The sequence below is a fragment of the Myotis nattereri genome, assembly GCF_964212035.1.
Source record: "Myotis nattereri genome assembly, chromosome: 1".
NCBI classification, from domain to species: domain Eukaryota; kingdom Metazoa; phylum Chordata; class Mammalia; order Chiroptera; family Vespertilionidae; genus Myotis; species Myotis nattereri.
This window is the reverse complement of record NC_138075.1, coordinates 128714474-128738825: the sequence shown is the minus strand read 5'-3', so window position 1 is coordinate 128738825 and position 24352 is coordinate 128714474. Positions and strand designations below refer to the sequence as shown.

The 24352-nt window shown below is 43.9% G+C and overlaps 1 protein-coding gene across 3 annotated transcripts in view; it reads right to left on the bottom strand.

Annotated features, from left to right (window-relative positions):
* Positions 1 to 24352, bottom strand: part of FRMD4A (FERM domain containing 4A) — a 605434-nt gene that overhangs the window by 88441 nt on the left and 492641 nt on the right. For all 3 annotated transcript variants that reach the window (XM_081096657.1, XM_081096658.1, XM_081096659.1), the window contains 5 exons: positions 20850 to 20906; positions 19817 to 19839; positions 7575 to 7658; positions 2541 to 2606; positions 2260 to 2317 (listed from right to left, as the gene is read on the bottom strand). In XM_081096657.1, the coding sequence (XP_080952783.1) occupies positions 2260 to 2317; positions 2541 to 2606; positions 7575 to 7658; positions 19817 to 19839; positions 20850 to 20906 (288 nt within the window). The remainder of the gene's footprint in view (positions 1 to 2259; positions 2318 to 2540; positions 2607 to 7574; positions 7659 to 19816; positions 19840 to 20849; positions 20907 to 24352) is intronic.

The window sequence follows — 24352 nt, the reverse complement described above, 5'->3', positions numbered from 1 at the left end:
ATCCAAACCCACACGTGCATTTGGCACTCTGAAAGTCACAAGGCCTGCTGCTGGTTTCTAACACTGCAAAGAAGCGAGCACATTTCTGAAGTTTTATTGGAAGGCAGAAATCATAGATATCAGAGGCCACCTTTTTGTCAAGCTCCAGGGCTGATGAAGAAATGGAACATGGGTGTAATAAGCAAGTAAAAAACTAGGTGAAGCCTTATCTTAAAGACTTCCAATCTATCCATTTCAATCCATCTTCATCATTAACAGTGAATCTCTATAGTCTTTCAATAGCTAGAAGATTTTTGTGGGGGTAGTTAGAGAAACAAAATTTTTAATCTCTATTTCAATTATAAGCGATGGAGATGAGATCAAACTAAAAACAAACAGAGAATGTGGTTCAGTAATTCCTGAGTTCCTGGTTTCCATTCTTGAAAGCAGCCCCCTGGCTACCTATCCCCAAAGACTATTTTCACAAAAGAGAAAGACAGTGTGCTTTCTGTGAAATGCCTCTTGTAATGTCAGGAACTACTGTTGGATCCTTATGTTTCCTTTGTGGTAACAAAGTGGAAATGGGCTTAGCCAGCACAGTGCATTTTGAGCCTCTTTTCATGTAAAACCCAACTGACTGCCCACTGACTTCAATGGCCACATTCCAGGGCATGGCCTTACACGGGGTAATCTCCTTAGAGAATTCATCTTTCTCTTTTGGGATCAGAGATAGCTCAAAAGATTACATCACATTCCTTATGACATGCTACAGTTTAGGCTTGAGAAGGGCAGGGATGGTTGTGATGGTTCTATGAGTTCTGTGAAGGAGATGAAGAGGGATTAAGAGCTTTTGCTGGGTCCTGGCTGGGGGCATGAGCTGGCTGGAGCATTGCCCTGTACACCAGAAGGTCACAGGTTCAATTCCTGGTTGGGGCACATACCTAGATTGTGGGTTTGATCCCCAGTTGGGAGGGTGTGGGAGGCAACGGGTCGATGTTTCTCTCCCTGCTCCTCCCCCCACTTCCCCCACCCCCCCGCCTCTTTATTCTTTCTAGAAATCCATGGAGGCATATCCTCAGGTGAGAATTAAAAAAAAACCAAAAAAAAAAAAAAAAGAGCTTCCATTGATAGGAGGAACTATGGTAGGACATCAGGAAGAACGTAACCATTTCAGGCTTTAAGAGATCCTGAGCTGAGCTGAGTCCCTTCATATGCCTCAGAACTGGGCTCCACAAAGAATGTTCTAATACTTGTTCCCATGATGGAAATGTATACATCCAACTACTCAATTCAATTTTCAATAAACACTCAGTAAATCCATGTGCCAGGCACTACACTGGGTTCCAATAATATATAACCAAATGCAACACAGTGTTTGCCATCAAATGCCTGCAGTTTACTGGATGATACAGGCAATTAAATACATACCAAGGACATGCAAAGTGTGCAAGCTGCACAGATGACACAGATGAATAAAACATGGCACATGTTCTAGTCTACAGAAATTAAAAATACAGTTGGGCAGAAACAAGAAAAAAGAAACTAATAGAAGAGCAAGAGAATCTCAGGTTGTCTGGTGAAAGTATCTTGAATTCAGAACTGTTTCCTGCTCTTTTTTGGCCTGGAGGCAATGACTTATTAAACTTTTCATGTTGGGGTAAAGGAAGGAAGGGAAATTATGCTTTCTCATCATAGGAAAGGACACATGGGTACATCATTATCTATTATTTCAAAGAAGGGATCCCAATATGGGATTTATGAATAAAGTTAAAGAGAATTTAGAATGGGGTCCATGTCACATTGGACTTGCCATCACAATATTGAAGGAGACAGATCCTGTCTTCTTAGTCCTTCATTCCATTTGTCAGCTGACAACCAGTCCACCTCTCAAGTTGCCTGCGTGGCATTTGACCACCAAGAAAAACACTGTTGATTCCGCTTAAAGTTTCTGTTCTCTACAGTTCCATGTATTTCGATGGAATCTTCCTACTGAGAGGCTCTGAGACCCTGATCTTCCAGGGTCCTTCTGAGAATGAAAGGAGGTAGGGATCTGTCATACCCACTTTTCAAAAGCAAAGCTGAGTGTTGGAGAGTAACTGAATCCAGTCCTACTAGCCTAGGGAAAGGTTGCTCTAATCCCTCTGAAGCTGCAATCTTCCTGACCAAGTCCTCCCCAATCTCCATGCCCCCAAAAATCTTCAAGAAACTTTTTTTAAAAATGAGATTCTTTTTTAAAATTTATGACAGGCTTAACAACCATCATCAAATGAATTCACTTACCTTCACTGCATAATAGTGAACCCCGTAGGTTGGGAGAGACTCCACGATGCTCATGTAGCTGGGAAGACAACACACACACATGGGGTGGTTATTTGGCAGAACTATCATGTACATATTTGTGTGTGTGTGTGTGTGTGTGTGTGCATGATAAAGTTCTTGGAGTGATTATTTACTTGGAAATTAACTTGAATCACCCCCTTAACCCCAACCCCGGAGATATGGCTTTCTGAGAACTGAACACTCGGACATAACACGATCTCAGGAGCACTGGGGGCACTTACTTCACAATTGCTTGACCTCTGGTCTGGCCATTCAGTTTCTTGTAGTGCTCAATCACTCGGTCCTCACTGCAAGTACAAGAAAAGGGCTCTGTTATCACACTAAGTCAACAGCTGAGCACCTGCCGAGTGGAGATGCTTCTTCTGAGCCCCAGAAGCTCCAAGGAGCCAACAACTCCTGGAAAAAGGATTTGTCCTGAAGTGGCATTTCCAAACTGATTTAAAAAGTCCATTTTCCCCTCAGAGGATTCTCACTGTCTTTATCTTGGACTTATCGTCACAGAATTAAGATTAGAGCTCAGGTTTTGGGTCAGTTCCTTGCAAGACATGATTCCATGAGAGAAGCAGAAGAAGTGGGGAGCAGGCATCTCAGTTGGAAAGGGCAGGGGACAGGGGATGGGAAGAGGATCGACTGGCCGGTGGAAGGCAGAGCACCAGAACCTCACCAGAACATCCACGCCTACCTCCCCTGCATCAGATGTCAAGGTGGGGAGCTTCCATGGAGGAAAGGAAAGTTTTGGAATTAGGGCCTAGTTAACACAAAGCATGAGGCCAAGATGAAAGGCTCAGAAGAAACGCCCTTTTTATCTTCTGAACATTTAATTCCCAAACAAGAAGAGATCAGCTCTTGCCTTGGGCGCTAATGGCTAGCCAAACACTTCTTTGACAGGGTGGAGGGCTAGAGGGGCCTCACTGATAAGTGTCTCTGGGTCCAGCCAGGTGGGAGCTGTGGCTGCTCCTACTGTTGCCTTTGGAAGCACAGAGATAAGCTTGGGAGTATCAGGGGAGGCACATTCCACCAGCTAAGTAAGGAGTCAGGTCCAAAAGCCTAGGCCTTGTGACCTGGCATATGGCCTTGGAACCTTATGACGGACTGAGATCCTAGGGATGGACCTTCAAGATCTCAGTGGTGGATCTTTTTTTATCTACTATTAACTTATCCCAGAACTGATCTGCAGCCTTTTTCACCTCTTCTTTTCCAGCTAGACCATTTCAGGGGGTAACATGTCCTATATCAGTGATGGCGAACCTATGACACGCGTGTCAGAGGTGACACGCGAACTCACTTTTTTGGTTGATTTTTCTTTGTTAAATGGCATTTAAATATATAAAATAAATATCAAAAATATAAGTCTTTGTTTTACTATGGTTGCAAATATCAAAAAATTTCTATATGTGACACGGCACCAGAGTTAAGTTAGGGTTTTTCAAAATGCTGACACGCCGAGCTCAAAAGGTTCGCCATCACTGTCCTATAAGTTCCTTACCTTCTACTTAGGGGTAATTTATTTACCTTCCACTTACTATTTTAATCTTTATGAATATCTCTTCACTCTAGTGTTCTGAAATTTGGTGTATGTAAAGTGGTCTGACTCTTCACAAGAAAGTGCCTTCATATACACCAGGAACTGGGGTCGGATCCTCTGAGGGCCCTTCCTCTAGCTGGAGAGCTGTTTCTGTGGCGTCTGGGCACCTTCTGTCCTCAAAGGGAAGATGCAGCCTCTTTCTCCTCAGCGCCCACACACCATGAAGGTTCTGCATGGAGTGTGACAAAACCCTCTTCTGACAGAATTCTCTAGAAGCATCCTCTTTGGGTAGACACCAGCCTCAACAGACATGCAGAGGTGGGTCAGGACATCCCAGGGTTGCCTTTCCAGATTCCTCCCCACCTGCTCATTGAATCCACACTGCATTGGCACGTTTCCTACCACATGATCTGGAATTTTGTGGGGTCAACTCCTAGATCCGGGGTCAAGCAAGTCAGTATATATATGAGCCTATTTCCTTCTTAGCTCTGAGAGAGAGGACCTGGCTGAGCTGGAGAGATGAAAATCCATACAGTGCTGCAGCTCTGAACACAACTGAGGCTCAGGGAAAACACCACTGAGCCAGAAACACTGCCTGAATGCCTGACCATGGGTTCTCAACGTGCCTGACAGCTGCAGGGCCCTCACCTGTCACCTCGCTTACCCTGTCTCTCCTGCTGTCTGAGACCATCTGTGAGGCCACAGTATCTCCCTTCTCCCACCTCACCTTCCCCATTCCTTTTGCACCAATTGAAACACTGTGGTTCCATGTGCCATACAGCTGACCAGGAACATATCCTGCCTCCCACCCTGCTCTGGCCCCTCCTCCGGAAGTTACAGCTGGACCAAGGGCTTTGCAGTATCCCAACTACCCCAGACTGATGCTAGGGACTCAAGGGAATAATTATCAGCCAGAGTCAACAGAATAGCAAGACACTATTTGGAGGACAAGGCAGTTCATATAGAAAAAAGACAAGTGACTGGAGCTGGCTGTGCCCTGACCCTGGGCTGGGTCATGTCACTAAGTTAAAGAACCTCTGCAGAGGAGGGGTCCAGGAGACACACGGGTGATGCAAAGGCAAATCAGGTGATAGAGACACGGTTCCGTGTCTTGGAGGAGCCATGGGCCTGCCCTTGTTTGAAGCAAAGGAAGATGTCTCCGCCCCATGCGGTAGGCTAGCATTCACAAACTAGGCACTGGAGAGAATCCGGGTCAGGGACCTGATCCTGACTGGTTCTGTGGCCCTCAGCATATAATTTTATGCCCCAGATGCCTCCCTGGAAGGGGAATCACGTAGAGTGAAAAGTCCCAGTTTGTTAAAGGCATGGGGAAAACTAGCAGAAAGATTACTGCCCTGTTACTTAGTGTTATGATATACCTCTCACTACTTTCTAAATTGCCTTATGTAACAGTTTACTTTCTCCTTCAAGTACAGTCACATTAGGCTGGTATGGTTCATCCCATTTCCCAGGTGGGGAATCGAGGCAGCAGAGTAACTGGAGCTCCCCGCGATGCAGGGACTTGGCCGAGGTTCTAGACCTGCAGCTCTGCTCACCGGGCCGCGATGCTTCCCCTCACTAGTGGGATGGAGCTCCCTATGGTTTATTTTGGCCCAAGCTTGTCCATTGCATCTGCAAAGGCCAGGGAGAACAGGAGGGCTCCGAAGAACAGCAAATGCACATCCTTCATTTCGGAATGATCAGGCAATTCGAAACTATGGGCAACTTGATGGAGACTGTGATGTGAGGCGTGAATGAAGGCCTACTCTAGCTACAAAGGGTCATGGTTAAGCCTGCAGATGAGAGGTGATGCTGAGGCAGAGTGGGAAAATGTCTAATAAGCTTGGGAGGCTGGCTCTGTCTCCAGTCTACATCTATTAGAAGCATGATCAGCATTTATCCCTTTCCTGGCGTCTCTGCTTTTTAAAAATTGAAATAGTTAGGCTGGAATGTTAAAGCCAACCACAACCAGCCAACGATAATGAAATATGGTGAAGGCCCATTTGTTAATTGGTGTTTTTAAACAATTCATCATCAGGATGGCCCATGCTATGGCTTATTTATCACCTGGGCTGTGAAGCCTGAGGGCATGTCCCTCCCTGGTCCTGCATCCTCAGGTGCACTGAGATGGTGGCCAGGTGTCTGTGGGTCTAAACAGGGACGGGGGAGGTGCTGGCATGGCCACAGAAACGGAGGGGTGATCTCAAAAGACAGTTACAGATGTGGATGGCGAGGAAGATGTCCTACTGACCAAAGAGAACCTGTGAACAGGAAGGAAGGCGTCTGTGTGTCAGAGATATAGAGACACAGAAGGTTTGGGGAGAGAAGTGTGTTAGAGGGGAGAGAGGAGTTCATAACTCTGAAATAAGCATGGGGTATAAAAAATGTTTGGAAACAAATGAATGAGGAGCTATCTGAGAAATGGATTAGGCTACAAGCAACTCTGATTCCCAAACAACCCACTAACATTAGTCCCTGCCAACAGTTCCGTTTACACTGTTAAACCCTTATGTCTCTAGCTCCTTCACCACTGGTTTCCTGAAAAGAAACAGCTTGGGCGGGGGTGGGGGTTGTGGGGGAGCAGATAAGGCCCAGGGGCCTACAGAACTGGGGAGAAGGCAATAGCGTTCCAGGAACACGGGGACGGGATGCCATCTGCTGGGGTTCACGGGTGCAGATGGCCAGGCTGGAAGTCCGGGAGCTGACACATGCAACAGATTCCATCTTTGACACGATATAAAGCCACTAGTTATCAAAGGAAGAATGGCAATGAAAGCATTCAGAGGGATGAAATCAGGGTGCCAGCCCATGTAGCTCTCTCAGTTCCTGCCCAGCTGCCCATCCCGGGCCTCGCGGGGAGAAATGACTTGTACTGGCGTTTACTCCTGTTGTGCCGTGCGTCAGATCGCCCCACCCTGGCCCAGGAATCCCTTCAAGCCCCCGCGAGATAAGATGAACTGTGAGGAATCTGTAAACTTTACAAAGCACATCACAGAAGTGTTTGTAAGAGTCATGTTATAGTTTATCAGGATCGACTTGTTCTGGGATTTTAAATTGTGTTTTATAAAAGCAGTTCCGATGCTCTTTGGTAAGGAGTCAGAAGGAATATGGGGAAGCTGCACTGTGCTTTTCTAGGGACAGGGTCAGGGTCCATGCGCCCAGCAGAATTCAACACAGGACCCAGGAATGCAAGCCCCGCTCCACTGTGACCCAACCCCCAAATCTGGGCACCTTTCAGACACCCGACTCATTCGGAATCAATAGTTTCAGGCCTGACAGATGAACTACGGTTTAATGTTTCCTGGCAGCTAACACAGGAGACATGAAACATTGTGGGGAAATGAAAGAATCAACCTTGCTCTTCTGTGAAGAAAAACCCCTGCAGCCCTCCCCCAACTCAAGCCCCCGCACATCCTGCCATCAAAGAGGGGATTCCACAAGGAAACCCGAGCAGCACATGAAAGGATCTCCAAGGAGGGAAGCTTTCAACGGGAAACTCTAGAGGATTTTCTTTTTTAAAAATGAAAGAAAATGGGGAAAGGAAAGTGTCACACATACTGCGTCATTCAAATAAATGCAGAACCGGGTTTCACGGAGACCCCAGCCATTTAATATACAATTGGGGTCTGGGGTGACCCTGCGTGGCTGGGAGGGGGCTCTTGTCAGGAGCCTCACACACCCGGAGAAGGGCTCGCTCCTGGAGAAGACGCCTGGGAGAGAAGCAGCTTACCAGTAGGCCAGGGAAGGGTGCTCCTTCAGGGCTTGGGTGGGAAGTGCTGGCAGCTTCTTCAAGTCACTCCTCACCACCTCATTGCTGCAAGACAGGGGCGGAGACAGAGGGAATGCCAAGAAACTCACTCACCCTCCAGCGACCATGCACCAGGCCTCATGGTGAGACCGCACATGGGTTCCCCTTTAATGAAAAGTGGTGGAAGGAAGGAGTGCTTTCCTTATATGTATTTACTTATTCACTTACTTACTTACTAACTTACTGGAGAGGAAAAGCACGCTCAATATGCAGAGCCCAGAGCTCACACGTGGCTGTGGTTCCTTCTCAAACCCTGCACACAGACCGAGGCCCTGAGTAGCCCGAACCTGGGAGAAGAGTCACCAGTGCGCCTGCCTGGTTTGGGGTGCTGCCATGGGCTCCTGGGGCTCCGAGGAGGGGCCACCTGGCGGCTTTTCCCCAGGGAGTTACTCCTTCACTAACACACATGCCAATTTTCTTTGCTAGGGTTGACCACACGTTGGAACCTGCTTTCTGGAAGATGACAAATAACTTAGAAATGGAAATTACTCTGGAAATGTGAAGTAGACTATCTGGTATAGTCTACTATACCAGAGGAGGAGGTCAGGCCCCAGAAACTCTTTTTCCCACACACTCGCATGTTCTCAGATACAGATGACACATTAACCGCTCCTCATGTAACCAGCACACTTCAAATGCTTGGCTCCCCTCTGGACAGATTTCTGGGTGTTTGCGCCCACTCTACCTCCAGAGGCAACTAGTGGTATCCACTGGGGGAGGTTCTATTTAAAGGGTGTTTCCCTATACTGGTCCACCAAGGCCTCTCAGAGTCCATGACACTCATCCTTCCTTGGACCACAGTCTAGCAGATTCCATGCTGCTCACCCCAAACAAGGCAAACACTGGCCACAGGGACCTTGGGCAGTAACATCTAACAAGCGGTGAGCTAGCAGCTCAATAAGGAAATACGAAGGAAGGAAGGAAGGAACACTACAGTCATAGATGGGAGCTCCTGAGGCATATGGACAACAACTCCTCCCCTCCCCCCGCCAATGCTCAGATGGCTAACTGGAGGACGTGTCCTCCCAAGTCCCCACCTAGCTGGGAATGCTGCCCACAGCAATGGAACAGCAGTTGCCCTTCCGATACCAAGTGGCACTGGGCAAAACCATTCCAATACTTTCAGTTCATGTATGTGGTGACAAAGAAACACATGTGTGGTGGGTGGTGACATTATAGCTGTTCCCAGAAAGGGCATTTTTCAGGTGGACTAAGAAACAGTGGTAGTGGGTGTTTGCAAATTCTGGCTTTGAACAACCACCCAGAAGGAAAAGTTGAACTTGTTATTGAGTCAATAAATCCAAGTACTGGAACTGTTTTCATCTAAGTGGGAAGGCAAGAATTTGTCAATTAATAACCAACAAGCTGGAGGCATTTCTGGAGCCCCTGCTATGTGGAAGGTATGGTCGGGGTACAAAAAAAACCCCCACAAAAAAAAACCCAAAAACAATGAGCCAAAGTCTTCAGCTAAAAGGGGCTCACAATTTAGTGTGGGAGGCCAGAGGAAGGAATGGCCAGGTAACTGACAATATGAGCAGTGTTTGATCATGTAGATTCAAACAAAATTTAAAAGATCAGAAGAAAGAAGGAGCCCGTATGGACTCTGGTGTAGGAATAGGCTTTGGAGTAGGGTCTGCAAGGAGAAAAGGGGAGGACTGTCATGGATCTCCTCAATGGAATACAGCAGAGCATGGAGGCCATGTAATCTGAACCAAAGGGATCAATTAGAGTGGATAGTATATAAGAGGCAATGAAGCTAAATAAAAAGATTAGGCACAAAATTTTGAGGTCCTGCACTGTCAGGCTGATAGAATTCAAATTGATCCAGTAGACAATGTCAGCCACTGGAGGTTTCAAACAGGTAAGCTCCGGGGTCAGGAAAATTCAATTCCCAAGCAGGGTTTGGAATCTTTATTCATATGCTGCTAAGGCACAGTTAGAGCAAATATTCAGTCCACCAAACACCTGAGAGCCCACAAGGATGAATTTCTGGATCTTCTCTCCCCTATTTCGCTATAATAGGGTCCCTGAGAGAGGGGAGTGGAGTCACTGATTCATCAGTGCCTAGCATGGCGCCTTAAATGTCTATCAAAAGGCACTTTTTAGGGATGAACTTTTTATTGGATGAAACTGTGAGAAAGGCAAGGAAGCTGAAGTTTGAGCTTGGCTTTACTCACTCTCATCACGTCTACAGTTTATTTGGGGGAGGAAGGAGTTGAAGGAAGAAGGGATCGTCTTACCACCAAACACTAGTTTGTTGGCAAACAAATTTCCCTGATGACAGGCCCAGGTTTGACTTCCTCGCTGGAGCTTGCAGTGGGCTCTCAAGCTTTCCCCCAGGGCGAGGTTACACAGACAAACACAACAAGAAATCACTAAGGCATGAAGCCCGTCCAAATCCATTACGTTCTGGAAGGGATCCATGGCCCTTAAACCTTCCCCAAGGACGTCGATGTAGAAATGTTCTATTTGCCTTTCTGCTGCCTGTAAACATCTGGAGTAACTGAGAGGCGGTCAGTCCTGTCAGGGAGCCGGCCAAACTCTGTGGCCGCAGTACAGAAAGCTGCCCCAGCGGAAGACTGATCACTCTGTCTCCAGAGACATGAGGAGCTAAATCCTAACAAATGTGCTGAAAGCTCCCAGCTTCCTCTCTCAGGGTCCCCTACTCAGCCACCCCCCCAGAGTTCAGTGCACCTTATCAATGCCAACTTATAAAACACCCTAAACAGTGATCACTTCTTAAAGAAAGGAAAAAGGGCTCTGAGACAGTCATTTGCTAAACCGGGAATAAAACCGAAGTCTGCCGAAACCGGTTTGGCTCAGTGGATAGAGCGTCAGCCTGCGGACTGAGAGGTCCTGGGTTCGATTCCGGTCAAGGGCATGTACCTGGGTTGCGGGCACATCCCTGGTGGGGGATGTGCAAGAGGCAGCTGATCGATGTTTCTCTCTCATCAATGTTTCACACTCTCTCAATCTCTCTCCCTTCCTCTCTGTGAAAAATCAATAAAATATATTTAAAAAACAAAACAAAACAAAACAAAAAAAACACCGAAGTCTTCTTATTTTTAATATTAACCAGATTTTATCCCAAACATCTGGGTAGTTACTAGTGCTGCCAGCAAAAATGTGGTCTCTCGGTGTCTTTAATAGAGGGGGGTTGATGCTGCATCTTTTCTACTGCCTGCACTGCTCATAAAACACGCAGAGTTCCCATGATCTACAGCAGGTAACACTAAGATTTCTATCAATACATCAAATAGGAATTTACCACAGATAAGAGCAACAACAAATTTCACTGAGCCATCATAACGTGAAGAAATAAAAAAGTTAAATTTGCTAGGAGGATTGCAAAATCCACAATGTGTTTGTTTTCCTACAAAGGACGAGGAAATGCTGTTCAGAAGATTCCCTTCAGATCCAGTGAGATTTCATAATGGGCAGGATAAACCTGGGGCACAGGGGATATGCTCAGCGTGGAAGAATCTTCCCCAAAACGAGTGTTTTTTGGATGTGTGCACCAGAACTGAAACAATAAAGAGAGCAGGCGACCCTGAAAGTTATAGCAGTGTGACATGAAGGACTAACCTGAAACTCAGAAACGGTAGTATTATGCTAGTGTCACATTAATGCCTCCATATTTTCTGAGTGTTGAGGGTAAAGTTCTCCAGGGAGAGGTATTTCTTAAGTAAAAAAGAGTATTACAGCTCCTCGCTATCCACAGCTCCTCGCTATCCACAGCTCCAAAATCTGCAAAGCGCTAAGAAACAAACCTTTCCAACCCGCTTGGTGGCAACCTAACCTGTCCCGCAGGATGACCCTTGACCTTCCTCTCTCCCATGTGGTGGCACATCTGTGCTGGTGCAGGAGCAGTAACCAGGGCAGCAGACAGTGCTGCACAGCCCCTGCTGAGGGGGGGTGGGGGGGAGATAAACAATATTGACTTTCCTGTCTAAATCCTCCAAATTTCTGAATTCAAAAACATTGGAACCCTAGTTTCAGAGATGCACTGTGGACCTGGGTTGCTTATTCAATGGTACAATGGATGTAGAAAACGCTGAGTATTTTCTCTCCTTTCCGTTCCCTCTCTTCTTCTTGTGTGAACCTAGAAAAAGTTCAGATTTTAGCAAAGAAAATGAGAACACCTGCCTCTCTCCGGAGACATACTGTCTTTCAGGTGCACAGTGAGGGCTCCCGAGGCTGGTGGCTGGGGACACTATCGGGGGCCGCTCCTGCCACTGTGTGGCCATTCGCAGACAAAAGGAAGCAGCTGGGGCCCTGAGATTTTTCTAGCATAGGGCATTTTTCTAGATTCTGGGCATGTTTTAAGGATACATATGCCACACTAATTTACCAATCATAGAGGGCAAAAATTACAAACGTATTGATGAACTATGAACCTTTATTTCTGATGCTAATTACTAACTTATTTAAGGAAATATTTCCTCTTTGATCAGTAAGTTTGGTTTCTTAGGGTTTTGTGAATTTTTGTGAAAATTTTTTGAATTTCTAACATAGTTTTACATTTGTAAAATTCAAAACATGTTAAAAATGTTATGAATCTATAATTTAAGATAATAATTTTACTCAAATAGACAAGAAGAAGCAACTAATTATCTACAACTTCACCCTTTAGATTGGGAATCTTAATTCTGAAAAACTGTCATAGTATCATAGCCATCAAAATTTGATATTGATATTAAATTCTTAACAAGAAAGGCAATCTATGATAATAAAACATTTCCTCTTTATTTTATGCCTAAAATCCCATGGTATTTGAAGAATATTATCCTGCAGAAGACCCTATCTGAATACTTTTCTATACTTGAAAAATGTGAATTACACACTTGATAATCTCAGTGAAATAGACTTTTGTGCACAAAACAAAACTCTCTGTCACAATTTGTAACTTTTCCACTGAACATTTTGTTTCAAATTTCCATCTATTCTGTTCCTTTCAAAAGGTCTGGCTGCCTTGACAGGGTCCAACAGCTTCTCCCCCAAAGTTGTGAAGTCACTGGAAAGCATCACACATTCTTTTCTTCTGTTTTTGGTAAAATAATGTATGAGAATTATATAAATTTAAACTCTTCCCACAAAAACTCTTCTTTGGGCTGATACATGTGTTTCAAGCTTAATTAATTTTTTTTCTAGGAAGTTTACAATAGGGAAATTTGCAGGTTTGGTATTCAAGATATTATGAGGTTATGCAAGTTGTATTCCAAATGTTGATTATTACAAATACAACTATTTTTTTTACTAATTACTAGTATCTAAAAGTCTCAGCAAATGAATCTCTCTATGTACTTAGTGTCAGCTGTTTTCTTTCAAGAGGCTACTTTAAAAACTGTAGGAAAATATACCCCAAATGATCAAATGGCCTATAGTAATGATTTAAAACCGAGCTTGCTTTGAGCTGTAGTAGTAAAACCACTTATGTAAAAGTGCAAAGTAATGACACCAGTAGACCCGGACTTATAGACGGTGGTTTATAGACGGCTGCTTTAGATTAAGCGACTTTCTTTCATGCTGTCTGTTAGCTGGGCAAGAAAAGAACGTTGGCATCTTTTTTAAAGATAGCAATCTATACAAACGTTTATGTTACCAGAGTCTTTAGAAGAAAACTAGCTCTCTGCTTTTCCTGTCGCTCTTCTAAAATTCTTCCTTGAACCTTCGACTGCCTCAATGACATCTAGTTTGACATAAAAGGCCTACAAACCTGGAATTTTCAGATACCAGTAAACAAAGTTTCGTTCACATCAATTCACAAACACTCTTTAGAAAGGCAGAACACATTTCAAATAAAAATAAAAAATAAAACTCAAGAGGGTGTCTTTTGATCACAGAAATTTCATTTAACTTTCCAGATTACATGGTCCAATGGTTTGCAGAAGATAAAATATTAAAAGGTCTGGTTTTGTCTTCTTGGGGAAGGGCTATATTTGCTTGTTTGCTTATAACTGCTATCCCAGAGTACCAAGAACATGCAGTCTGTGAAAGAGAAAAGGGACTTTTCAGCACAAATAAATACTCCATCTCCTCTTCTGAAATGGAGGTGAAAGGCAATTTCCTTTGTTAATGAAGGACTGCTATTCATTTCTATTGACTGAGTAATGCATTGCTCTATTTCTAAAAGCATTTTCTTTCTTTCTTTGCTTTTTTTTTTTTTTTTTTTAAGAAATAGCATTAGAAACCTGCAGGTGGACAGATCAGAGATACAGTAATGTTTTTTTTTACTGACTACTGGTTCTGAGAAGCCGACTTGGACGAGCATTTAACTTTGTACAGATGCCATATACACTGACCCCTAAGTACTCAATCACAACTTTCCTTCTTTTTCTCTGGTCACTGCACTGACTTGGAATAGAGTCTGCAGATGTCGGCCCCTCCATTGCCTCGCGAGCACATGACAGGCCTGCTGAACAGGTAAGCAATCTTCACACGGAATTGCCTTACTATCAGCCTTTCTCAGGTGCTGTTTGCTTACAGGTCCTAATAAATCTTGTGCTGGTAGAACCCTGTCTTAATGATTAGCATCAGTACATCCGGTCCTCTGTAACAAAGGTATTTCCAGATCCCAGCAGCTGGCCCAGAGTAACAGAGCTGTAGTGATCTGGTTTCAATAAATATTGTTAAGAAAAAATTCTACATAACAGATGTCTTTTACTAGTCCCTGTTAATGTATGGGGGGTTTTAATATCAAAGGGAGAGTGATTTGGGCATTTATTTGTGCTGTTCAGCATAAAGTATTTTTTAACCAATTCACCAATTTGGCAAAATGTTTAAAATGATTTTTTCCCCTTCCTTTTTGGTGGCACACTTTCAGAAGGGCTGACAGAAAGTAAAGCGAGTCGATTCTCAAAGTCAGGGTATAGAGTTTGGCCACTAGGGTTTTCAGTTAAGGTCCTGTCAGGGAAAAAAACAAAAACTTAAGTTCTTGTAACGCTTCATTTAATACAGTGTAGCAATGTCTTCTATTAAATTAAATTAGAATGTAGGCATATAATTTGAATGTCCCGTTCAGTTTCTTAAATGAGGTGTTTCCTGCATTTACCTTTTTAAAGAGAATTTTCTACAATAACCCGAAGTTTAAAAATTTTTTAATAGGAAATGGCAGTGCTAAGCACTCAAGCTACTTCAGAGTTTGTGCTGAATAAAGTATGTGTAAGTCATAAAAAATGTAGTTGACTAATGTTCAGCAGTGATTATCAAATGAGAACATTTTGTTTTTAAACTGTGTTGACCCTTCTCAACCTAATATTTGACTATAAAACTGCCATGGTTAATAGTTTTTAGGCGTCAATTGTTTTTAAACAGACATGCCAACTCTACTGATTACCTGATGGTTGATGGACATTCACTTTACTAGATATACACCAGGAAATGAAATACAATGACTACATACTATGCTAAGGAAAATAATACAAGAGAGAAAATATTGTTTTTAGATAAGACTATTTCCTAAACTTTTAATGATATCCTATAAATTTGTCCACCATGTGTTAGAATGTATAACATATATTTCTTCCTATTGTGGGCAATTCTTATTATCTATCTATACCTGAGTCATTTTCTTTCAGCAAGGCTGAATGCAAGAATTCATTGTGAAGTTCAGTAGGATAAGGAAGTGAGCATTTCCCTTAATTAGAAAAGGGGGTGCTATGTAAAATGAGGCTTCTGGGGTCTGCTGAGCTCAGAGTCCAAAAGAAGAAACAGAAGAGCCTGTGGTTTCATGAGGAAGAGGATTCTGATTCTGGACTGTCTTTCTGTGGTTGTTTTTTGTGAAGGCGGCTCAGCACTTCTGACTTCTCTCTTTTGTAAAATAACCTTCTTCCTCTGCTGCTTCAAGGCAACTGGTCCCGTGATTTGTAGATTTTTAGTACTCATTTTCCATAAATGCACTTTGTATATATTCGTATGTACAATATATGTAAGATGTAAACAGAATAATAGTGTCCTGAGCGAAGGTAGCTTTTTAGGAAGTTATAGATCAGGACCCTCAGGCTAGAAAAGAGTTACTTTGCCTTTTTGGTGCAACCATTAGTTCAAAAGGTTATTTGATCCTTTGGGTTCTAGAATATCTTAGAATTATGCCCTGGACCATCCTATCTAATAAAAGCCTAATATGCTAAGTGTCCGGTCATCCGGTCGTCTGTTCAACCAATCCAAGTGTAATATGCTAATGATATGCTAAGGCCACTCAACCACTCACTATGACATGCACTGACCACCAGGGGACAGACAGTCGACCGGTCAAACAGTCACTATGACATGCACTGACCATCAGGGGGCAGATGCTCCAACTGGTAGGTTAGCTTGCTGCTGGGGCCCAGCCTATCAGGACTGAGCAAGATGGGCCGGGCATGCCCTGAGCCCTCCCACAGTCCCTCCCCGGCTGGCCAAACTCCCGCATCCCTCCCCAGCTCTGATTGTGCACCAGTGAGGTCCCTCAGCCTGCCTTGCGCCCTCTCACAATCCAGGACCCCTCCGGGGATGTCAGAGAGCTGGTTTCGGCCTGATCCGCAGGCCAGGCTGAGGGACCCCACTGGTGCGTGAATTCATGCACTGGGCCTCTAGTGTATTATAAAAAAGGCGTATCCAATGCTCTGTGTGTTCTACACTGACATCTCATTTTATTAATGTTATTCTGGAAAACTTAATATGTTTACAGGGTATGTATACAAGTCAAAGACATTCCATTAAATACAACTAAGGCTGTATAGTCCTGTGTGAATTATTAATAGAGCAAAAATAACTTGTTTAAAACTAAATTAAGAGATCATGACATCTAAAACACCTAATTGTGCAGCCACCAAACCAAATGTGGTCACCTTCAATGTTCTGGGGAGCTTTCTGAATGTGGGCAGGAAGAGGCACCAACAAGGAATTGAGAAGGACTTCTCTTGTCCCCAGACTCCAGGCCCCTCGAGCCTACTCACCTGAGCCTACTCTCCGTGGGCCTGCCACACAGTGGGTGCCTGCGAGGAGGCAGCCCCACACAACGGATCGCCTCCACCTCGGGAGGGGGTGGGCACTTGTGTGGGAGGGAAACTGACTTCTGGATGAGGTGCCTGACCTCTCCCTCCCCTGACAGCTACTTCTCTCCAGGGACAGCTGCTGTTCCAAACAAACTGTGAGGCTGCACTCTGACAAATGAAACCAAACCAGGATCCTCTGTTTCCCTGAAGCCCACAAGCTGGCATTCCACAGGCTCATTAGGGGGCCATGAACTACTGCCAGGCCAGGCCTGCACTTCCTCCTCCCAGAGGCCCCTGTGGTCCACGTTCCCATGCTCTGCGGGGCCAGATAATGCTGCCCCCGGTTCACATTCCATCCTGCCAGGGTGCTCTCAACAATAAATAATATTTACAGCAGAGGTCAGAGCTGGCAAACGAAAAGGGGGAGCGGGAGACCTCCACAGTAAGTAGAGCAGACAATAGAAGCCACTGGGTCTGGGAACTGTGAAACCATTTCTCATGGGATTTCAGAAACCTCTGCAAGGAGATAAGAACTTACTCTTATCAAAACCTCTAAACTCCAATACCAAATGAAGGGTGTAAAAGGGTAACAAAGGAAAATCACAAAAAAGTGTAGTTTTTGTATCCTAAAAATGTTTCATTCAACAAATTCAGTGAATGGTGATTGGCCACTTACAGTGTTCAAGGTCTCCTAATCCTATATAATAAAGAGGTAATATGAAAATTGACCATCACTCCAACACACAAGATGGCCGCCCCCACGTGGACACAAGATGGCCAGGAGGGCAGGGCAGTTGGGGCAATCAGGCCAGCAGGGGAGGGCAGATGGGGGCAATCAGGGGAGCAGTTAAGCATTGATCAGGCTGGCAGGGAAGTGGTCAGAGCAGTGGTTCTCAACCTTCCTAATGCCGAGGCCCTTTAATACAGTTCCTCATGTTGAGGTGACCCCCAACCATAAAATTATTTTTGTTGCTACTTCATAACTGTAATTTTGCTACTGTTATGAATCATAATATAAATATCTGATATGCAGGATGTATTTTCATTGTTACAAATTGAACATAATTAAAGCATAGTGATTAATCACAAAAACAATATGTAATTATATATGTGTTTTCCAATGGTCTTAGGCGACCCCTGTGAAAGAGTCGTTCGACCCCCAAAGGTGTCGAGACCCACAGGTTGAGAACCACTGGGTTAGGGGGTGATCAGGCAGGCAGGCAGGTGAGTGGTTGGGAGCCAACAGTCCTGGATTGTGAGAGGGATGTCCGACTGCCCGTTTAGGCCCAATCCTACCATATTGGGCCTAAATGGGCAGTCGGACATCCCTCACGGGATGGAGAGAGTGCAGGCTGGGCTGAGGGACAGCCCTCCCCACTGTGCACAAATTTCATGCACCGGGCCTCTAGTTAGACTGTAAAAAAAGCCTCAGTTGAAAAAAAACAAAAACACGGACTACCTCTGCCTTATGGCAAGACCTTGGAAAACCTAAATAAAAGGGGCTGGAGATCTCCTTATGCAAATATTCAAACTGAGCTGAAGGGACTGCCTTTTCGAGTCAGAAGTCAGCACACCGCATCCCACGGGCCAGACCCAGTCCTCTGCTTTGTGAACTAAATGGGTTATATGTTTAAATGGTTGGGGAGGGGGATAAAAGAACAATACTTTGTAATACATGGAAATGTATAAAAAATTAACATTTTAAAGTCTATAAAGAAAGTTTTATGGAACACTGCTGATTGTCTGCAGCTGCTTTTGCATGTAGAGAGAGGGATGTTAAATAACTGCAATAGGACTGTATGGCCTGCAAACCAAGATATTAACTGTCTAGCCCTTTACAGAAAACATTTGCCAATCCTTGTTTTAGGTTATCAAATACTTTTTTTGCTTTTGCTGAGATATTTGCATGAGAACATATACCTCATGTTGTGTTGGAAAGCTTTAGAAATGCACAGGAGAGGAAAGAGAAAGCAGCTAAGAGCTGAAGAACCAGTCAGAATGAACTTGACAAAGCTGGACCAGTACAGGCAGGCCACCAACTGAAGCAGTTAGTGCTGCATTTACAGACCAAATGCCCCAAAGCATGAGAAAAGTCAGAATCCTATGCCTCCATGCTCCGTTCTCTTGTACATGTGGTTTGATCTTTCCACCTCTAGACCTTGATTCCAAGGAGTTGGCTATCCTGGACTCCCCTCAGGAGTTGGATACAACAGAACCCCAGGAATAAGGTCTGTCTCTGAGCAAACAGTCCCATCGGTGGGTGGCTACAACCACCTGCTCCGTGAAGGCTCCAGGAATGACCCTGACAGACTGGTGAGCGGGAGGTGCCTACGGAACGATGGTGGGACTGAAGTGTGTGCTTCTCCAGGCGTATGAATGCAGCACGCAGGCTCCGCAATGCGAGGCTGTCTCTGTTGCCTCTAACATGATATATGAAGGAAGAAAAGAAAAGGCGGGGAGGGGTATTATGTTGTAACACTTTCAGGAACACAACCCCCCTGTGGGGTAGCATTTTGTCATGTGAGGGTCAGGAACTAAAACTGAGAGAGGAAAATAAAGATGTCAACTTCTGTATTAGGTCTTCCAGGGTTCTCTGCGGCCTTATTCACACCACAGTGGTGATTCAGGGCTTCACAGAGACACACGGACAACTGGCAAACCTCAATTCCATGGCCATGCGTGACACAGGGTTCTCATTTCAGCCTTGTAGTAACCTCTCAGCTTATTTAGTACAGAATATCCTATCATTGTAGTTTGTATACCTGACGTGTCAGTTTCAATAGACAAGTTGCGAGCTGGATCTCATCATAAATATTTATTATTATAAAGTGTCTTCCTACAAAAGGAAGAATACTTTCTTTTCTTTTAATTTTTTTTTCAATTCTCACCCAAAGGTATTTTTCCATTGATTTTTAGAGAGAGTGGAAGAGAGAGGGAAAGACAGAGAGAAATATCAATGTGAGAGAAACACATCGATTGGTTGCCTCCTGCACGAGTCTTGACCAGGGCCTGGGCCCGGGAGGAGCCTGCAACTGAAGTATGTGCTCTTAACCAGAATCAAACCCGGGACCCTTCAGTCCACAGGCTGATGCTCTATCCACGGAGACAAACTGGCTAGGGCAGAATACTTTCTTTTAATAGAGATGCAATGGAATGCATTTTTAAGCAAAAAAACTTTTGTAAACTTACCTAGAAAAATCTCCCTTCGCCTCCTGTGGAAGAAAAAAATTCAACATCTGTGAAACATTCCAATTCCATGTTAAACACTTTAAAATGCATTCTATGGTCACGGCAACTCCTCTACTGAGTAAGTGCAGCTTATGCTGCCATGGTCCCATCGACAGAAATATAATTAAGAAGGGGCGCATGCATGTGCCACTGAAATATAAGAATCTAAACTAAACTTCAGAAAGTTATATACAAAGAATGTGACCAATAATGACAAACTGCAAGTTTCCACCGCTGGGCCCTGCTCTTACTTTTTCTACTTTAACAAGCTTCAAACAGTGTGTGTCTGGGCAGCACTGTCTGTGTGTCTGTGCTACTCGTGGTTTTGTCGTGTAGTGTGGCTATGTTCTGAATGTACTAAAGACTTTTGGAGCCAGGGAGGGACCGTGGAACCTTTAGCGAACCTAGAATGCCTTGAACAAAGTACTTGTTCAATAAATCTTTGTTGAAGGGATAAGCTGATGACATAATTTCTATTCATCCTGTAGTGTTGCTAATATCACCAATGTTGCTCATATTTGATACACCTCTTTTTCACATAAAATAAAGGTCTTTTCCTTGTCTTTCTAGAGAGCATTCGAAGTGACCGTCCTGGCAATTAATTCTTGCTGTTTACTTGGCTTTCTCCAGAGTGGGGGAGAACGCCACGCTGAAGAAAATGGGGCCCCAGAATGATCTGTGTCCCTCAGGCTCAGGTTACACACGTGATTTTCCTTAGTAGAGATGCTGTCTGAACATTTTGAAATATCAGAGCTCTTATTTACTGCCTTCATGTAGTCCCATTGGTGGACAGCTACAACCACCTGCTCCGTGAAGGCTCCAGGAATGACCCTGACAGACTGGGAGGCACTTTAGCCACATATAGTGTCCCTAATAATTATTTTCCTGCTGTGGCTAAGCTACTGGAGGCCCCAAGCTGTGGAATGGCAGCTGGCTTTGCACTAAGTCTTACTCCTCTGCTTCTGGGTGTGGTCAGGCGGGGAGGGCTACCTACCTGTAAAATGTAGGAGGCTAATTCAAACACTACCTCGCTGTCCACATCAATCAGCTCCTGCAAAGAAACAAATGACAAGGAAGGTGTGTTAGTCAGCAACTTCTCCCTAAAGAAGTTGCCGTTCCCTAAAAGGAGCTTTTCCTGAGGGGCTCCCCAGAATCTCAAACACACATGAGCATCTCTGGGTCCTGAGACAACACCTCTGAATTACTTGGCCCCAAGAGCTCCCGACATCCTTTGTAAGGCTCTTGGCCAGAATGGACCCAGTGGTGCTGGGCCTGCACAGTTGTCTCTAAGGCGTCATCTTTTAATCTTCAGGAGAAATTAAGGAGTGGGTCAGTCCCCAGCTTGTTACAAATCTGATTAGTCAGTGGAGTAAGGTTGCTTGATAATGAACTGCGTTTTCTTCATAAACTCTACTTCACAACCAACAGTAAGACTTTATTGAAGGAAACTTTATAATGGGATTGTGACTCTTTAAATTAAAATAAATAAAAAAAAGAATACAGTTCCTCGGTCACCACTCTTATCTCCTGCACTCAGGAGTGTGAGGCAGCTGTGGGCTGCCACTGCAGCCAGTTCGATGGGTCAGCTCTTTCTGGAGTTCCAGTGTAAAAACGCTCTGGCCTACTCGTCCTTTCCCCAAATATTTAAACATGATCTATGGACATGGTCTTAAAAGGACATAAAGCTTTTGGAAAAAAAAAATATATATATATATTTTTCTTCTATTTAATATATATTTTTCAATGTGTATATAGATCATAACTCCTTTCTAAATAGCTTTCCCAAGGTATAATTGATACACATAATTAGCTGCATGTGTTGAATATCTATAACTAGATTGAGTTTTGACAAATGCATACACCTGTAAAAGTAATAAGCATATCTATCACCTCCAAAGTTTTCCTTGAGTCCCTTTGGGTGTATGTGAGTGTTCTTTTTTTCTTCTTTTTTTTTTTGTGTGTGTAGTATAAACACCTAACATGACACCTACCTTCTTAAAAAATTAAAGCACACAACTCTGTATTGTTATATATAGGGTGTCCCCCCAAAATGTATACACACACTTTGAATAATTATAAAGGTAGTGTTTATTAAAATACATTTTATTTTCAAAATTGAGCTATGAACTGTTAAAGCGTGTATACATTTTTTGGGGACACCCTGTAGTTCAGATCTTAAAGATGAAGAGAAATCTGGAGTCCATCAACATCCTTCCTATATAATAAAGAGCTAATATGCAAATGGTCATCTCACCCTCGCACCCTCATGCCGCAGCCAGGGGACCTGAGGCCGGGCTGGGGGACCTGAGGCCACACCCCCCACCCTGGGTGGGGATGGCCAGGACTGGGTCTCGTGTGATTTTGAGGGGTGCGCAGGTGGGCGGGGACTTGACTCTGGGTCCCGCGGCGTGCCCCAGACTCTGACAGGAGGGAGATTTTCATATACATTTTACTAATTTTCTTTCATCTCTGACACTTCTATTATAGAGGGCAAATAGCAATATTAAAATATTTCCTCTAAATAATTCCCTTTTAATGTGCACAACTTTCATCCCAGGCCACTATTGTAAGAATAATAGGAAAAGTAACCAATGTGATACTTCTGTTGTCAAATTACTGTTATCTTTCTAACATCTCTAGATCCTGCAGTGAGTGACTGGAGCACAGAAAGTTAGATGAGGACAGACTTAGACACAGCTAGTCCAGCCCCTGCTTACACTAAGAACAGAAGTCCGAAACTGTAAGGGACTTGCCCAAAGTCAGGAGGCCTTAGTGACAGTGATGAGGCTGGAGACAATCCCAAACTTCTTGTCCAGTTGTGACCTTCCTGAGGGTGTGCTCCCCTAAACCAAGTAGGACACTGTCTTAGCCAACATATTTTCAGAACCACAGCTATCATTAATGGTAGCTAAAACAAGAGTTACTTTTCATTTGAATTATAAACTAAACTCCAATTCATGGAGCTTTCTAATTTTCTGTGTGTGGTCCAGAATGTGCCCCTGCGCAAAACAATGCACTAAAGCAAACCTGTATCTTTTGTGGGAAGGACATGGTTCTGCCTCCTTCGGGCTTAGGAATTTCAAAGATGAGTAGTAATGTTTGCTACTGAACTGCCTTAGAAGTGTGGGCTAACGGAACTAACAAGAGTAGATGGAAGAGAGGGGACAATAATTCTATACGCTTAATCGGCTGAAGGAGCTTTAAGGCTGCTGTCACTGACACAGACTGGCAGTGCTGGGATGTGGAGGAATGCCTGGAATCGAATTTCTGGGATTACCAGGTCCCATGAGAATGTAAATCCCTTAACAGCATACAAATGATTTAACAGAAACACTGTCCTGGGTCTCCACAGTGGATGATTTCTACTCTATGTTCATTTCCATTCCCACCAACCAGCTTTCCAAAGTCACTCACGTGCACCTGTTAGTGTATTGGGATGTGTACTTTTCTATCAAACATTTACACCTACACTGCAGCCAGGGGCCAATGGTGGGCTAATATTTAACACCCAAGGTGAGGCTTAACTAACGTGTAACTCAAAACCAACCAAGAACACAGCTTTAAGTTCATTATTTGACTCATTTGCTAAATGAGAATGTCTCCACTGTGGGGAGAAGCAGGGTGCGGAAGACAGACAGAGGTCTTTTTTATTTGATTTGGTTTTACACAGTCTATTGTGCAGTTCCCAGAGAAACTTCTGGACACTAATCTGTTGGTGAACATTAACTATAATGTACTATTATTCAGAGTAAAGCTACTGAAAATGCACAATTAAATGTCTGACCTGATTTACCCAAGTTCTTTCTCATCATATTGGTCCCCAGGGTAAGTGGGAACTAGTAAATCTAAGTGAGTGAGTTTTCACCTTCTCTGACCTTGACTATCTTCAATGAAGATAGGAAACACAGCAAGTACCACAATGTGGCCAGGTAGAGGAAAAAGGATTAACAAAGGCAGTGGCCCAGACATCCCACACATTTGCAAAATCTGATGGAAAAGAGAGCTGCATTATGACTTATCACTTCTACTTATCATTTCTACTTAATTTTGAATGCTTTCAAGAATCATCAAGTCTAGTGGTTGGCAAACTCATTAGTCAACAGAGCCAAATATCAAAAGTAAGATTGAAATTTCTTTTGGGCGCCCAATTTTTTAAACTTAAACTATATAGGTAGGTACATTGTTATTAACTTAATTAGAGTACTCCTAAGGCTTAGGAAGAGCCATACTCAAGGGGCCAAAGAGCCTCATGTGGCTCGCGAGCCACAGTTTGCCAACCACGGATCTAGTCTATGCTCAGAGAAGTCAGGATAGAGATCTACATGGTTTGTGTGTAAGAATCCGTCTGGGAACGGTGGGAAGACATGTTCCTAATTGTGAGAAAATACTTCACTATCTTGCAGTCTCTGTCAGATTCCCTGATGTCTACTATAATAAAACTTTTTCCCCTTTTACACCTGGCCCCGCCACTTGATTTTATCTTTAAAATTCCACTAT